The 16,589-nt window shown below is 39.5% G+C and overlaps 1 protein-coding gene across 7 annotated transcripts in view; it reads right to left on the bottom strand.

Annotated features, from left to right (window-relative positions):
* The window catches only part of etv1 (ETS variant transcription factor 1), an 80,574-nt gene that overhangs the window by 46,168 nt on the left and 17,817 nt on the right, over positions 1-16,589 (bottom strand). For 6 of the 7 annotated variants that reach the window (XM_061915518.1, XM_061915514.1, XM_061915512.1 and 3 more), the window contains one exon: positions 7,515-7,641. In XM_061915518.1, coding sequence (XP_061771502.1) covers positions 7,515-7,641 — 127 coding nt within the window. The remainder of the gene's footprint in view (positions 1-7,514; positions 7,642-16,589) is intronic. The other variant, XM_061915513.1, reaches the window with a different exon arrangement.

Below are 16,589 nucleotides of genomic sequence, written 5' to 3' on the forward strand. Positions count from 1 at the left end.
AAGGAAAATGAAAAAAAAGTAAAAAAAGAGCTTCAGCGCATGCGCACTGCATACATCCAACGAATCGATGACTAAATTAATCGCCAACTATTTTTATAATCGATTTTAATCGATTTAATTTATTAGTTGTTGCAGCCCTATTATATACATACACACACATACACATTCACACACATTGTATATATATATATATATATATATATACATATATATATATATATACACACATGCATATATTACACATACATAAACACACACACACATATATGTGTGTGTGTGTTTGTGTGTGTATATATATATATATATATTTATATATATATATATATATATATATATATATATATACACACACATATACATATATACAAACATATATACACATGTATATAAATACATATATACATATATATATAGATACATACATATCTATATATATATGTATACACACATATACGCATACATACATAAATATACATCCATCATCCATATATATATACATATATACTGTATATACATATATATATATATATATATATGTACACATACTGTATATACATATATATATACATACTGTATATACACATATATATACATACTCTATACATATATATATACATATATATATATATATACATATACACATACACATACTGTATATACATACATACATATACATATATACATACAAACATACATACATACATGTATATAAATACATACATATGTATATATACATCCATCTATCTATCCATTTTCTACCGCTTATCCCTTTTGGGGTCGCTGGTGCCCCTCTCAGCAGCATTCGGGCGGAAGGCGGTATACACCCTGGACAAGGCGCCACCTCCTCGCAGACATATACACATACATACATAATTAGACATATATATACACACACACACATATATACATACACAAACATATATATTCATATATGCATACATACAAATATATATATATATATATATATATATATATATATATATCCATACAAATATATATATATATATATATATACATAGATATATATATGCATACATATATACATATATATACACTCACACATATGTATATATTAATATATATACATACATACATACAATTCCTGGTTATAATTTAAAAAAATAATGTATTTAGATTTTAGAAGGCGGCGCCTTGACGGGCTTCGGCTATAGACGCTCATGGTAGAAAGAGAACATTTGGCAAAAAATCCCAGACAATTCTGCAAATTTCATGGCTGGCTTACAGCATGGACACTCCGCGATCACTTACAACCGCTAAGCAATTCTGGATGTAGATAGATCGAGCCGTTTTGGACTGAAAGATGTGTGTACGTTGAACCACCTCGCTAGCATGGGAATACTTCGCCGACTACATCCAACGGCCTTTGACGCAGCGGAGTATAGTACCAGCCGGGACCGTCAACCGAAGACACGCAAGCGGTGTGATCGAAAGCAAAAGCGCGGATGCCGATCGGGGCTAACAACAAAGCAAAAGGCTAGTCCCCACAGAACACCGCTTCCTTCCATCCTGAAGCTGGATATAAATGGAAGATGCGAGCATACTAGTCTGGGTGAGGAGTCAGTTAAGTTAGAACAAGTTTTTTCTGCTATGACTGTGTCAGAGTTGGACATGCGTTCCACTGAGGTGGCAAATTATGATGCGTTCAGTTTATCGCAGCACCAAGCAAACAATCGGAAAATTCCCTTGATATCAATTCCTAGATATGGTCGTAATTATTTTAAGTGTACTATGCATAATAAACGCAACATTATTAATATTGCTATTACGGATAATTTGATCAAAAACTCCTTAAAACAGCCCACTAACTATAATATGGGCTTTTTAAACATAAGATTATTGTCTCCCAAAACTTTATTAGTTAATGAGGTCATTAGAGACAACAATCTTAACGTCATCGGTCTCAGCGAAACCTGGCTTAAACCAGACGACTTTTTTGCACTAAATGAGGCATCTCCTTCTAACTATACGAATGCGCATATTGCCTGTACCTTTAATGGGGGATGGGGGGGGGGATAATACATTTACAATGGGGGACTTTAATATCCATATGAATACCCCATCGGACCCACCGTGCGTGGCGCTCCAGACTATAATTGATAGGTGTGGTATTACACAAATAATAAATGAACCCACGCATCGCAATGGTAATACGATAGACCTAGTGCTTGTCAGGGGTATCACCGTTTCCAAAGTTATGATACTCCCGTATACTAAAGTAATGTCTCCGATCATTACCTTATAAAATTTGAGGTTCAGACTCATGTTCGGCAAGCTAATAATAATAATAACTGCTATAGCAGCCGCAACATTAATGCTGCCACAACGACGACTCTTGCTGGCCTACTGCCCTCGTTAATGACACCATTCCCAAACTATGTGGGCTCTATTGATAACCTCACTAACAACTTTAACGACGCCGTGCGCGAAACCATTGATAGTATAGCATCGCTGAAGTTAAAAAAGGCTCCAAAAAGGCGTCCCCCAGGGTTTACAGAAGAAACTAGAGCTCAGAAATTATCATGTAGAAATCTGGAACGCAAATGGCGCACCACTAAACTTGAGGTTTACCATCAACCATGGAGTGATAGTTTAATAACTTATAAACGCATGCTTACCTTAGCTAAAGCTAAATATTACTCAAATCTCATCAACCTTAATAAAAACGATCATACATTTTTGTTTAGTACGGTAGCATCGCTAAGGGACTCCTTCCGGTAGCTCCACAAACTCGGCAGATGACTTTATGAAATTCTTTAATAAGAAAATTGAACTCATTAGAAAGGAGATTAAAGACAATGCGTCCTAGCTACAACTGGGTTCTATTAACACAGATACGACTGTATATACGGCGGATACTGCCCTCCAAAATAGTTTCTCTTGTTTTGATGAAATAACATTAGAAGAATTGTTACAATGTGTAAATGGAATAAAACATTTTTACTTGACCCACTTCCTGGGAAACTTATCAAGGAGCTCTTTGTATTATTAGGTCCATCAGTGCTAAATATTATAAACCTATCACCTTCCTCTGGCACTGTTCCCCTAGCATTCAAAAAAGCGGTTATTCATCCTCTCTTTAAAAGACCTAACCTCAATCCTGACCTCATGGTAAACTACCGACCGGTGTCTCAACTTCCCTTTATTTCAAAAATCCTTGAAAAAATTGTTGCAGGGCAGTTAAATGAACACTTAGCATCTAAAATCTATGTGAAACGTTTCAATCCGGTTTCAGGGCAAATCACTCTACGGAGACAGCCCTCGCAAAAATGACTAATGATCTATTGCTAACGATGGATTCTGATGTGTCATCTATGTTGCTGCTCCTCGATCTTAGCGCTGCTTTTGATACCGTCGATCATTACATTTTATTAGAGCGTATCAAAACCAGATTGGTATGTCAGACTTAACCCTGTCTTGGTTTAACTCCTATCTTACTGACAGGATGCAGTGCGTCTCCCATAACAATGTGACCTCGGACTACGTTAAGGTAATGTGTGGAGTTCCCCAGGGTTCGGTCCTTAGCCCTGCACTCTTCAGCATCTACATGCTGCTGCTAGGTGACATCATACGCAAATACGGTGTTAGCTTTCACTGTCATGCTGATGACACCCAACTCTACATGCCCCTAAAACTGACCAACACGCCGGATTGTAGAAAGCTGGAGGCGTGTCTTAATAAAATTAAACAGTGGATGTCCGCTAACTTTTTGCAACTCAACGCCAAAAAAACGGAAATGCTGATAATCGGTCCTGCTAGACACCGACCTCTTTTTAATAATACAACTTTAACATTTGACAACCAAACCATTAAACAAGGCGACTCGGTAAAGAATCTGGGTATTATTTTTGACCCAATTCTCTCCTTTGAGTCACAAATTAAGAATGTTACTAAAACGACCTTCTTTCATCTTTGTAATATCGCTAAAATTCGCTCCATTTTGTCCACTACAGACCCTGAGATCATTATCCATGCGTTTGTTACATCTCGTCTCGATTACTGTAACGTATTATTTTCGGGTCTCCCCATGTCTAGCATTAAAAGAATACAGTTGATACAAAATGCGGCTGCTAGACTTTTGACAAGAACAAGAAAGTTTGATCATATTACGCCTATACTGGCTCACCTACACTGGCTTCCCGTGCACTTATAGGGGAACATTATCACAATTTCAGAAGGGTAAAACCAATAAAAATCAGTTCCCAGTGGCTTATTTTATTTTTGGAAGTTTTTTTCTAAATTTTACCCATCATGGAATATCCCGAAAAAAGGTTTTAAAGTGCCTGATTTTTACTATCTGTAAATCCACCCGTCCATTTTCCTGTGACGTCACTGCATGATGCCAATACAAAGCTGAGATAGGCGCCAGCGCCCCCCGCGACCCCGAAAGGGAATAAGCGGTAGAAAATGGATGGATGGCGGATAGAACATAAAGATAAAGCGACATTAGCTCGGATTCAGACTCGGATTTCAGCGGCTTAAGCGATTCAACAGATTATGCATGTATTGAAACGGATGGTTGGAGTGTGGAGGCAGATAGCGAAAAAGAAATTGAAGAAGAAACTGAAGCTATTGAGCGAATAGCTATTGAAGCTATTCGCTCAATAGCTATAGCTGCAGCTATAGCTATTTAAGCTATTCGGCGATCGCCTTCTAACCAACTATTGCATCTTTTGACCACTGGAGCAACTTAAATCAGTCGATTAGTAAGTGTTTGTTTGGCATTAAATGTGGGTGGAGGGAAAGGCTGGACGCAAATATAGCTACAAATGTACATACAGCTAGCCTAAATAGCATGTTAGCATTGATTAGCTGGCAGTCATGCCGTGATCAAATATGTCTGATTAACACATAAGTCAAAAACATCAACAAAACTCACCCTTGTGATTTCGTCGACTTTATTGTTGGAAATGCATCTGCTTTGAGTGTCGCAAGATATCCACACATCTCTGTCATAGCATCGCTATCATCGGTAAAATGTGCAGAACAAAACAGGGACTTTCGCATCTTTTGACACTGGTGCAACTTGAATCCGTCGATTGGCATGTGTCTGGCATTAAATGTGGGTGAAAGAAAGGCTGGATGCAAATATAGCTACAAATGAGGCATAACGATGCAATATGTACATAAAGCTAGCCTAAATAGCATTTAGCATCGATTAGCATGCCGTGTTAATCGATGCACACTCCACGTAAGTCAACTTGAATCCGTCCCTGATCGTAATGTTACACTCTTCGACAACACACCGACGAGGCATGATGTCTCCAAGGTACTGGAAAACAGTCGAAAAAACGGAAAATAACAGAGCTGATTTGACTTGTGTGTGTAATGTGTTTGAGAAAATGGCGGATTGCTTCCCGTTGTAACGTCAAGGGGTAAAAGGCCATCGCTCTGACAGCGAACAATTGAAGGGCGTTAAATCGCCAAATTCACCCTTTTAGAGTTCGGAAATCAGTTAAAAAACATATGGCCTTTTTTCTGCAACATCAAGGTATATATTGACGCTTACATATGTCTGGTGATAATGTTCCCCTTTAAGATGTGACTTTAAAGTTTTACTACAAACCCCATATGAGGTGGGAAATTGTGTTGGATGTAAATATAAACAGAATACAATGATTTGCAAATCATTTTCAACCCATATTCAGTTGAATATGCCACAAAGACAACATATTTGATGTTCAAACTGATAAACTTTTTTTTTTTTGCAAATAATTATTAACTTTAGAATTTGATGCCAGCAACACATGACAAAGAAGTTGGAAAAGGTGGCAATAAAAAACTGATACAGTTGAGGAATGCTCATCAAACACTTATTTGGAACATCCAACAGGTGTGCAGGCTAATTGGGAACAGGTGGGTGCCATGATTGGGTATAAAAGCAGTTTCCATGAAATGCTCAGTAATTCACAAACAAGGATGGGGCGAGGGTCACCAATTTGTAAGCAAATTGTCGAACAGTTTTAGAACAACATTTCTTAACGAGCTATTGCAAGGAATTTAGGGATTTTACCATCTACTTTCCGTAAAATCATCAAAAGTTTCAGAGAATCTGGCGAAATCACTGCACGTAAGTGATGATATTACGGACCGTTGATCCCTCAGGCGGCACCGCATCAAAAACCAACATCAGTGTGTAAAGGATATCACCACATGGGCTCAGGAACACTTCATAAAACCACTGTCAGTAACTACAGTTGGTTGCTACATCTGTAAGTGCAAGTTAAAACTCTACTATGCAAAGCCAAACCCATTTACAACAACATCCAGAAAAGCAGTCGGCTTTGCTGGGGCCGAGCTCATCTAAGATGGACTGATGCAAAGTGGAAAAGTGTTCTGTAGTCTGATGAATCCACATTTCAAATTTTATTTGGCAACTGTGGACATGGTGTCCTCTGGAACAAAGAGGAACATAACCATCCGGATTGTTGTAGGCGCAAAATTCAAAACCCAGCATCTGTGATTGTATGGGGGTGTATTAGTGCCCAAGGCATGGGTAACTTACAAATTTGTGAAGGCACCATTAAGTCTGAAAGGTCCATACAGGTTTTGGAGCAACATATGTTGTCATCCAAGCAACATTATCATGGACACCACTGCTTATTTCAGCAAGAAAATGCCAAGCCACATGTTACAACAGCGAGGCTTTGTAGTAAAAGAGTGCGGGTACTTTCCTGGCCAGCCTGCAGTCCAAAAAAATGTGTTGTGCATTATGAAGCATAAAATACGACAGCTAAGACTCCGGATTGTTGAACGACTGAAGCTCTACATAAAACAAGAATGGGCAAGAATTCCACTTTCAAAGCTTCAACAATTAGTTTCCTCAGTTCCCAAACGTTTTTTGAGTGTTGTTAAAAGAAAAGGTGATGTAACACAGTGGTGAACATGCCCTTTCCTAACTACTTTGGCACGTGTTGCGGACAAGAAATTCTAGGTTAATTATTATTTGCAAAAAAAAAAAAGTTTATTAGTTTGAACATCAAATATCTCGTCTTAGTAGTGCATCCAATTGAATATGGGTTGAAAATGATTTGCAAATCATTGTATTCCGTTTAAATTTACATCCAACACAATTTCCCGTTCATGGAAACTGGGTTTGTACTTTCTCCAAGGTTTCTCATAGTCATTGTCACTGTCACCGACGTCCCACTGGGGTGAGTTTTCTTTGCCTTTTTGTGGGCTCTACCGAGGATGTCGTTGTGGTTTGTGTTGTGGTTTGTGCAGCCCTTTGAGACACTGGTGATTTAAGGCTATATAAATAAACATTGATTGATTGATTGATTGAAATGTATTTACAGCGATATTTTTTTATAAAAATAAATGCATTCAAACAGTGATTCCTAAATCCGTAAATCAATTAATATTATGTATTGATATTAATCAATTATCACATTAATTTTGCAATTAAATAAATTCAAATATCTAAAAATAATATATAGATTAATCATTTTTTCATACTTGACATTTGTATACCCTTTAAAGAGCGCAGCACAAACCTGACGTACAGGCACTTCTCTCCATACTGGAGCTTGAAGGGCCGCTCTTGACTGCAGGTGGAGCTCAGCTCGGAACACGGACTGTGCAGCTCTCTCTTGATCTTCAGCTGCAGTCCATGGAACGCCACTATACCGGGAAAGGAGGAGGAAATGAGTCATTGAGGATGGCTGCACATCAAATAGGAGATTCACAATGTCAAAATACACTCCATGCACTAAAGTATTGGGACACCTTCATAGAAAAAGAAGACCATGTGCAGCTATAACAACTTCCTCTCTTCTGAGAAGACGACACGATTTTGGAGTGTTTGTGGGAACTTTGTTTTCGACAACAGAAGTCCCCCATGTTAAACTGATACAAGCATGATGAGCACTGTGCAGTGGCAGCAGGGAAGAGCCTTCCCTTAAGTGTTACGGAAAAGTTAAAAACTTTGCAAAATGTCTTGCTAGTTGGGCTGTGTGATTTTTGTGCTGAATTTAGATCGCGATTCTCTGGCTAAATTTTGTCACACACACAAACCATGTTCAGGGCCATCCATCCATTTTCTACCGCTTGTCCCTTCTGGGGTCGCTGGAGCCTATCTCACCTGCATTCGGGCGGAAGGCGGGGTACACCTTGGACAAGTCGCCGTACACCTTGGACAAGTCGCCACCTCATCGCAGGGCCAAAACAGATAGACAACATTCACACATTGGGGCCAATCTAGTGTTGCCAATCAACCTATCCCCAGGTGCATATGTTTGGAGGTGTGAAGAAGCCGGAGTATCCGCAGGGAACCCACACACTCACGGGGAAACATGCAAACTCCACACAGAAAGATCCCGAGCCTGGGATTGAACTCAGGACCTTCGTATTTTGAGGCACATGCACCACTGTGCTGCCCGTTCAGGGCCATGTGTCTTTTATTTGATAGTAATTACATCATTTCTGCTATAATAAATAATATTAGAGTTTTCTTTGTCTGCAAAAGGTTTAATATCTACAAGTTCTAATAATATTTTAAAACATTTATTGAGTTAGTGTGAATTGAGATCACTTTTTTTCCCAGCCCTACTTAGACTAATAAAAAAATAAGATTCAAGGACCACTAAGGGCTCTTGTCCAACCTCTGCTTGATGAATTAAAGAAGCTGTTTGCAACCTAAAAAAACATGCACTAGGGAATAAGTTGATTGGCAACAAAAAAAATAAAAAATTGGCCCTAGTGTGTGAATGTGAGTGTTGTCCATCTGTGTTGGCCCTGCGATAAGGTGGCGACTTGTACCGAATGCATCTGAGATGGGCTCCAGCAACCCACGCGACCTCGAAAGGGACAAGTGATAGAAAGTGGATGGATGGTGGTGGTGGATGTTTGCAACCTTTACGAGGAATGCTTAGAGGGCGCTAACTTTCCAGACTGTTATAAACATTATGCTGTACCCTTTTCTGTCTTGTCACACCTATAGACGTAAACGACGCCCATACGTTACACACACACGCCTTAGCTACAGTATGTGTGTGGTCAGCTAATAATGGCGATTTAACAAAGTTTAGTTATTAACGTTAGCATAACTGAATGTATATTTTATCGTTACATGACTGTAAATTGTTAGTGGCCTATTGGACAGCTTGTGTGTATGTGTATGCGCACGGCGTGTGAACTAGAGGTGCGAATAATGATCGATTCTCCGGTGAAAAACAATTAGAACGTGGGCGATTCAGGAATTGATGAACACATGTCAAAATATTGATTATTGACATAAAAAGAGTAATTTAGACAGCCCTAAAATGCAAAATTAATGGTAATGTTCTCTCAACGTTAGTTCTAGGTTTTGTTCAAACTAACAATCGGAGAAATATTAACTAACATTTTTTAACATTAGGGGTTAGCTGGATTATCGTGGACACACACAGAGGAGGAAGAAGGAGAGGACAAGCTATGCTAGCTTGGGCGCTAAACTAGCTTGAATGTGAAGGAGTGAAACCAAAGAATAAATGAGTTGTACACTTATACAGAAGGCTAATAGGAACCAAGTTACAGCAGAGTAATCAGCTAAGAGGCAATTATCAAGTAGATTAATAAATCAGGAAGGACAACAAAAACAATAAGTAAGTCTGACCGCCAGTTAATCGATAAGACAACACACGTCTGTCTCTAATCATGTGTTTTTTGGCGACTGGGGCCAACATCTACGACCATTCTTCGGTTTTAGAAGGCACAGAAATTTAGGCCTTGTTCAATCTGCTGGTCAATTCAGATATTTGAGCCTATATGCGACTTGTATCGGATTGTTTCCATGTCTGTGTGAGCAGTGCAATTCCAAATCTTTAATATCTGATCCAGGCCTCTAATGCATGTGGAAATAAATCCGATATATTTGTGATGCGTCCTCAATGTGAACGGTCCTGCGCTCCGATCCCATTCATCCGACCAGAATGTCATAATTTTTCGCCAAAATAGACGGTTACAAAATAAATAGTTGAAAACGGAGCAGAAAACAGGTGAAAATGAAATGTTTTAGGAACCCGTGTGAAAGTTTTACCAATCCGACTGCTCTCTCAGACACACGCTTCAAGCAGACATTAAAGCAAGAATATCCCGTGAAGTTGTCAAGAGCCAAAATACCTGTCCTCTTCCTTCTTAATCTTCTACGCAGAATAATTTAGTTCAGAAAATTGCCACAATAGTGCCAGTGCTCAGACCGACTAGAGTTGAATCCTTTTTATTTCGGTAAAAACTGAAGCGCGTGCACCGTCATGACTGTATGCGGGACACATTGCATTCACATTAAAAATCACTTTTTAATTTTATGTATGTGAACGGTCACTAAAAAGACACATTGCATTCACATTAAAAATCACTTTTTTAATTTTATATATGTGAACGGTCACTAAAAAGACACATTGCATTCACATTAGAAATCACTTTTTTATTTTATATATGTGAACGGTCACTAAAAAGATCGGTTATGACAAAAAAATGTGAGTGGATCGTGAGATTGATAGGCGGATCGGTGCGGCGTCTTCAGTAATGCGGACGCGGTATCGATCCGTTGTGGTGAAGAAGGAGCTGAGCCGGAAGGCAAAGCGCTCAATTTACCCATCGATCTACGTTCAAAAGGACAAAAACACTGGTACAAGCGGCCAAAATTTGTTTCCTCCGCCGAGTGGCGGGGCTCTCCCTTAGAGATGGGGTGAGAAGCTCTGTCATCCGGGGGGAGCTCAAACTAAAGGCGCTGCTCCTCCACATCGAGAGGAGCCAGATGAGGTGGTTCGGGCAGCTGGTCAGGATGCCACCCGAACGCCTCCCTAGGGAGGTGTTTAGGGCACGTCTGACCGGTAGGAGGCCACGGGGAAAACCCAGGACACGTTGGGAAGACTATGTCTTTCGGCTGGCCTGGGAACGCCTCGGGATCCCCATGGAAGAGCTGGACGAAGTAGCTGGGGTGAGGAAAGTCTGGGCTTCCTGCTTAGGCTGCTGCCCTCGCGATCCAGCCTCCGATAAGCAGAAGATGGATGGATGGAAAAAAAAAAAATCGGAATTGGACAGCCGACCCTGCAGTCTGAAGGTAGCATAAATCATTACATCGCAAACTCCATCAAAAAAACGCAAAAATGCATTACTGCATATGCCAGTAGCTAAAGGACACATAAATATTATTAATAATTAAATGGAACACATTGAGAATAAATAATCCAAAAATACATTAACAATATACAATAACAATTGTAGATTTAAAAATAATTTCTAATCAAGTCCTAGTCTCTGAATCATAATTGAATCGTGAGGTGCACAAAGATTCCCACCTTTAGGTTGTATGTGAGGACGAGACAGCAGTGAGTGACAAGCTTGGAAGCCAGAATAATTCCTCAGACCAACAAGCAATTTTTCTTCAATACAATTAGTAACTGAAAAATATACATTTAAAAAATATAAATGTTCTGTTAAACCACTAATAATCTCGCCGGTGGTGTTCTGTTTTAGTTTTTTAGAAATGTAACTTTGAGCTAGTTGCAAACAGCCCTTTCAGCGATTAAGAGTGTCCCTATTTTTTGTTGCCCCTCTGTGGTGCTGAAGGGTAGATTGGATAGATTATGATAAACATCACAGTGCAACAACACAATTCGTGCTGCCTGGGCAATGTAACCGCCTGACAACTTTTACTTCCCAGTCAAAGTGAGTCAGTGTACATCTGATTGTGTTTGCTCACCAATGAAGAGCCAGTGACAACTTCAGTTCAAGTTAAAGGAGCGCAGACTTGGATGGAGCATCTTCGCTAATCTTATTTCCACGCTGCCGGATCCTACTGGCTAACATAGACGCTTTCTCTGCCTTCAGCTGGATGTCAGTCTGATCCGGAATCCAAAAAGTGGACCTACAATAATTCTTGCACGATTTTGAGAAGAAACCTAACGTGCGATTTTTGTCTCCAAAATTGCGATTTGATTTGCGATTTTTGTATTTTATACGAAAATATGCATAAAGCTGCAAAAATAATGATGAAGTTATTTTACTTTTAAACTGTCAATAAACATATTGTCTCAAAGTGCAACATTAGATCGGTATTTAATAATATACTTTAAAAATATTTTGCTTTATGTACACATACTAAGAGTTTTTGTCTACATCCTGCTCTTAAACTGAAGAAATAACCGCTAAAACCCATACAGTGTTTATATTTGTCACCATAATATGTTATAATAAAAGTATCTATTTAAAATAATAGAAACTTTGAATTTCTCATTACTGAAGAGTTGTTTACCTTTGTACTGTAATTAGAAGGTAAATAACTGTTACACTAAATAAATGGAAAAAAATAAATAAAAATTAAATGGCTTCATTTCTGTAAACAAAAATGTAAGTTAAATATTGAACATCTCAAAAGTGTTTTTTTTCCCCAGTTTGAAAAACAAAATCGGATGTTATATATTTTTTTTTACGCCATCACATGATCACGGTATTTCTGCTCATTTGTCCATGTTGATGGGCTTTATTGACCATCTTATTTTAAGCTGAAATATTGTCCCCTCATTTTTGTTTATTTGCGGAAGTTCTCCCAAGTGAGTAACGCTGCTCTCTGTCCGTGCTTCCTGTGTGTATCAAGCTGGCAGTCTCGCTCTCTGCCCACCAAGACCAAGATTGTGGATGACTGAAAAGAGGGCTCACTTTGTTCAGTAAATTCTACTGTTAAATAAAGCGCAGAGTGGGACCTCTTTCTACCAGTTTGAAGCCAGGAACGAAGAAACGCTAGGCTCAACAATTCTGATTGGCGAACATGTTTGTCATTTAAATGCCGGTGATGGCAAAGATAAAAAAAAAAAAAAAAAAATTAGCCCCTTGCGGACACGTTATTGCACGAATTAAAACCTTGATGTCCGTTAATCATACAGCTCTAACCAGGTAGGTTCTGTGCTCTCAGACCGAACAAAGAGTCAGATGAGTACCTGACCGGGGATGATTAACATACCATGGTCTTGAGTCATGATCGATGCTAATATAATTCTAACCAGAACCGAGTCAGTCCCAGAAAAAGCCTGGTTCGCGTCGCCAGACACTTGATTGAATAGATTTGAGATGTTCTGCTGTGCTTGAAGTGTCTGGGAAGAGGATTTTTTTCTGGAGACTTTCTCACGGCTTGACTGACAGCTGCTATACGTCCAGGGGTGGCTCTGCCAACGCCTCATCTGACGCACAGTCGGGCCCCTGGGAGGAGGGGCGTGACAAAACTCGCTGGGGGCCCGACCTTTCCAGGTCATCGATCGGAGGTCAAAAAGACACTTCCTATGGGGAGACCTTTGACGACGCTAGCGTGGCAGAAACCTTGTCAGGCGCAAGTCACAAAAATCGTTCTGGATCAAGCTGTATCCCATTTTCATATGAATAAGATTAAAACACAATCCAATAAGATCCCAAACAAGATCTTATTGTAGTTGTGTAAATGTAATCCAGCTTACTATTGGGTTGCTAATATACGTACAAATTGAATGCAAATTTTTTTCACTTAAAAACTCAGACATCTTAGAAAAAAAGGTGACCAAAGTAAAATATAAAGCTGGATTCCGCCCTTCTTTTTGGGACACGGCACAATATTTTAAAAAAGTAGTTAATATATTTTTTGAATGATAAGAAAAAAAAAAAAAAAAAATACGAAGGTCCTGCAATCCTGGGTTCAAATCCAGGCTCGGGCTCTTTCTGTGTGGAGTTTGCATGTTCTCCCCGTGAATGCGTGGGTTCCGTCCTGGTACTCCGGCTTCCTCCCACCTCCAAAGACGTGCACCTGGGGATAGGTTGATTGGCAACACTAAATTGGCCCTAGTGTGTGAACGTGAGTGTGAATGTTGTCTGTCTATCTGTGTTGGCCCTGCGATGAGGTGGCGACTTGTCCGGGGTGTACCCCGCCTTCCGCCCGATTGTAGCTGAGATAGGCACCAGCGTCCCCCGCGACCCCAAAAGGGAATAAGCGGTAGGAAATGGATGGATGGATGGAATGATAAGAAACTCCAGTACCAGTCAACAGTTTGGATATACCTTTTCAGTCAATAAGATATGAAAAAGTATCTCCAAACTGTAGATTGGTACTGTACATGAGGAACACATGCTAGACAGAAGCAATAATAGACACGTTGTTTCTTTGTGGCTTATAGAGACAGCTCTTGTATTGTTTGTGTAGGATGGGCAGGGGTACCCAATACCGTGACTTCTTTCCTTGCAGACAACTTTGCACTTTGACGTCTTCTCTCCATTGATCACCTAATCAATGCCAAGCTTATTCAACGCACATGTGAGCATGTATAAGTAATGTCAATAAAGATAGTTACAGTATTTCCGTCATCGAACGACAACGTCACATGTTCCCGCCGCAGAACGGCCCCGTGTAAGACATGGAAATGTCACAATAGATTTTTAGCTGCGGGGCGCCAACGTACATTAATCAATAGCTAGACTAGAACACTAGACACTTCCTACTTAGTCCAGAATGTCACAGTGTGATTGCGCTCGTTATCTGCTCATTGATTAAGAAGCTGGAGCCTTTAAAAAGAAGCAGTTAAAACAATTAGCAGCTCTATTTTGAATGCTAATGCCGCCTGTAACACACACACATACACTTCTATTTAGTCCATCTTCTCTTAATATTCCCCCCAATTATCTGTCCTTTAAGATGTTTGTGTACACATTTTACGTCATTGTTGTATATATTTATTCATACTTTTGTATTTTTTTTAATACTGAAATCTCAGTTAAAAATGAGATTGACAATTTGTGCATTTGGGAGGTACAAATGGTGTCTTTTTAGGCTAACCTTCACTCATATTTGGCAGCTACTTCTCCAGCCTATTCATTTAAAAAAAATAATTAAAAGAAACCCAGGTCTTTTGGCAACGGTGGAAGAGCTCCCCTTCCATTTTCACCTACTGTAGGTGCTCGCCTTTACTGTTAAATGATGGCGGCGGAAGATCTGCGAGGAACGTGTGGCCTCATTTTACACCTCCTCTACTCTGTCGTTCCCTGCTAAGTTATGCTAATGGTAAGCATCTGTGGTGGAGCTGGAAACAAAAGAACCTTCTCCTCCTTCAGCTGGAGGACACGGCGGCTTCCAAGCAGCCGCCATGCTGCTTCGATGCCAGGATGACATTGAAGACGGTGGCCAAGTCACCTCAGCAAAGTATGACATTTGTCGGTTTAGTAAAACTTAAAACAACTGAAGGCTGCTCATCACCAAAATCTAATGCAACATATAACATTTTTAATATTTCCTTCAACAGTTTTTGCAGTTATAATCTATACTAATAACACAAAAAAAAGCAAATAGGAATTACCGTATTGTTCGGAGTATAAGTTGCACCTGCCGAAAATGCATAATAAAGAAGGAAAAAACATATATAAGTCACACTGGAGTACAAATCGCATTTTTGGGGGAAATTTATTTGATAAAACCCAACACCAAGAATAGACATTTGAAAGGCAATTTAAAATAAATAAAGAATAGTGAACAAGACGCTGAATAAGTGTACGTTATATGACGCATAAATAACCAACTGAGAAGCTGCCTGGTAACATATTATGGTAAGAGTCATTCAAATAACTATAACATATAGAACATGCTATACATTTACCAAACAATCCGTCACTCCTAATTGTTAAATCCGATGAAGTCTTATACGTCTAGTCTCTTATGTGATTGAGCTAAATATTATTTGATAGTTTACGGTAATTTGTTAATTTCACACATAAGTCACTTCTGAGTATAAGTTGCACCGCTGGCCAAACTATGAATAAAACTGCGACTTATAGTCCAAAAAATACGGTACTCTCTTTTTATTTTCCGAATGGGAATCAGGTCTTTTAATAAACAATTTAATAGAACCTTAGAATTTAATGTGGATTCAAATAATTTTATAAAAAATGTAACTGTCAACATTGGAATTATTGCAAAGCTAAATAGGCACTATTGGCAAAATTTCCGCAATTTTTGGCTTCATGATTTGACCTTTAAAGACTGGATTGCCTTAACAGTTGACCAAAGCAAAGAAAGTTCTAGCTAACATTTAGTTAAATCAAGCACACTTTTAAATTCATAACCAAAAGCAGGACAAGTGAGCTTTTCTGCTCTGCTTAGCTTTCACAAACATGTCATATTTTTATTTGACACATCTGGCCAGTGCTCTGTACAGTCTGTGCACTTGTTTGCTTTATTTTCAGCTGTGGATTCAGTTAAGTATTTACAGTAGCCCGGCGGTTTTTGCGGTGGGGACTCGAGATAAAACAGGACTTGTTGTTTTAATGATTGTAATAGAAGCTGGTGGTGTTTGTTTTTTATCCATAACGCAGGTCCAGTGATGCAAAGGACAAAGTTAGCTGAGTATTTTAGTCTGCCTTTGCATGCTATTAAGGGCCATTGCTGACTTGGGCCGGTCCCTCCGTCCTAAGGGGGCTGGGTAAGACCCATATGGGAGAGGTGCCGGCTGGGATGCCCAACCAAGGCGCCCTCACCCCGCTGCCATCTGTCAGCGGCCAGTCTGCTGCAACTTCGCCAACAGGACAATTCAGATGGTCAGCAGACCACCGGCCGGCCGCCTCTGAAGGACCCACTCTGA

The sequence above is a fragment of the Nerophis ophidion genome, linkage group LG11 (assembly GCF_033978795.1).
Source record: "Nerophis ophidion isolate RoL-2023_Sa linkage group LG11, RoL_Noph_v1.0, whole genome shotgun sequence".
NCBI lineage: Eukaryota > Metazoa > Chordata > Actinopteri > Syngnathiformes > Syngnathidae > Nerophis > Nerophis ophidion.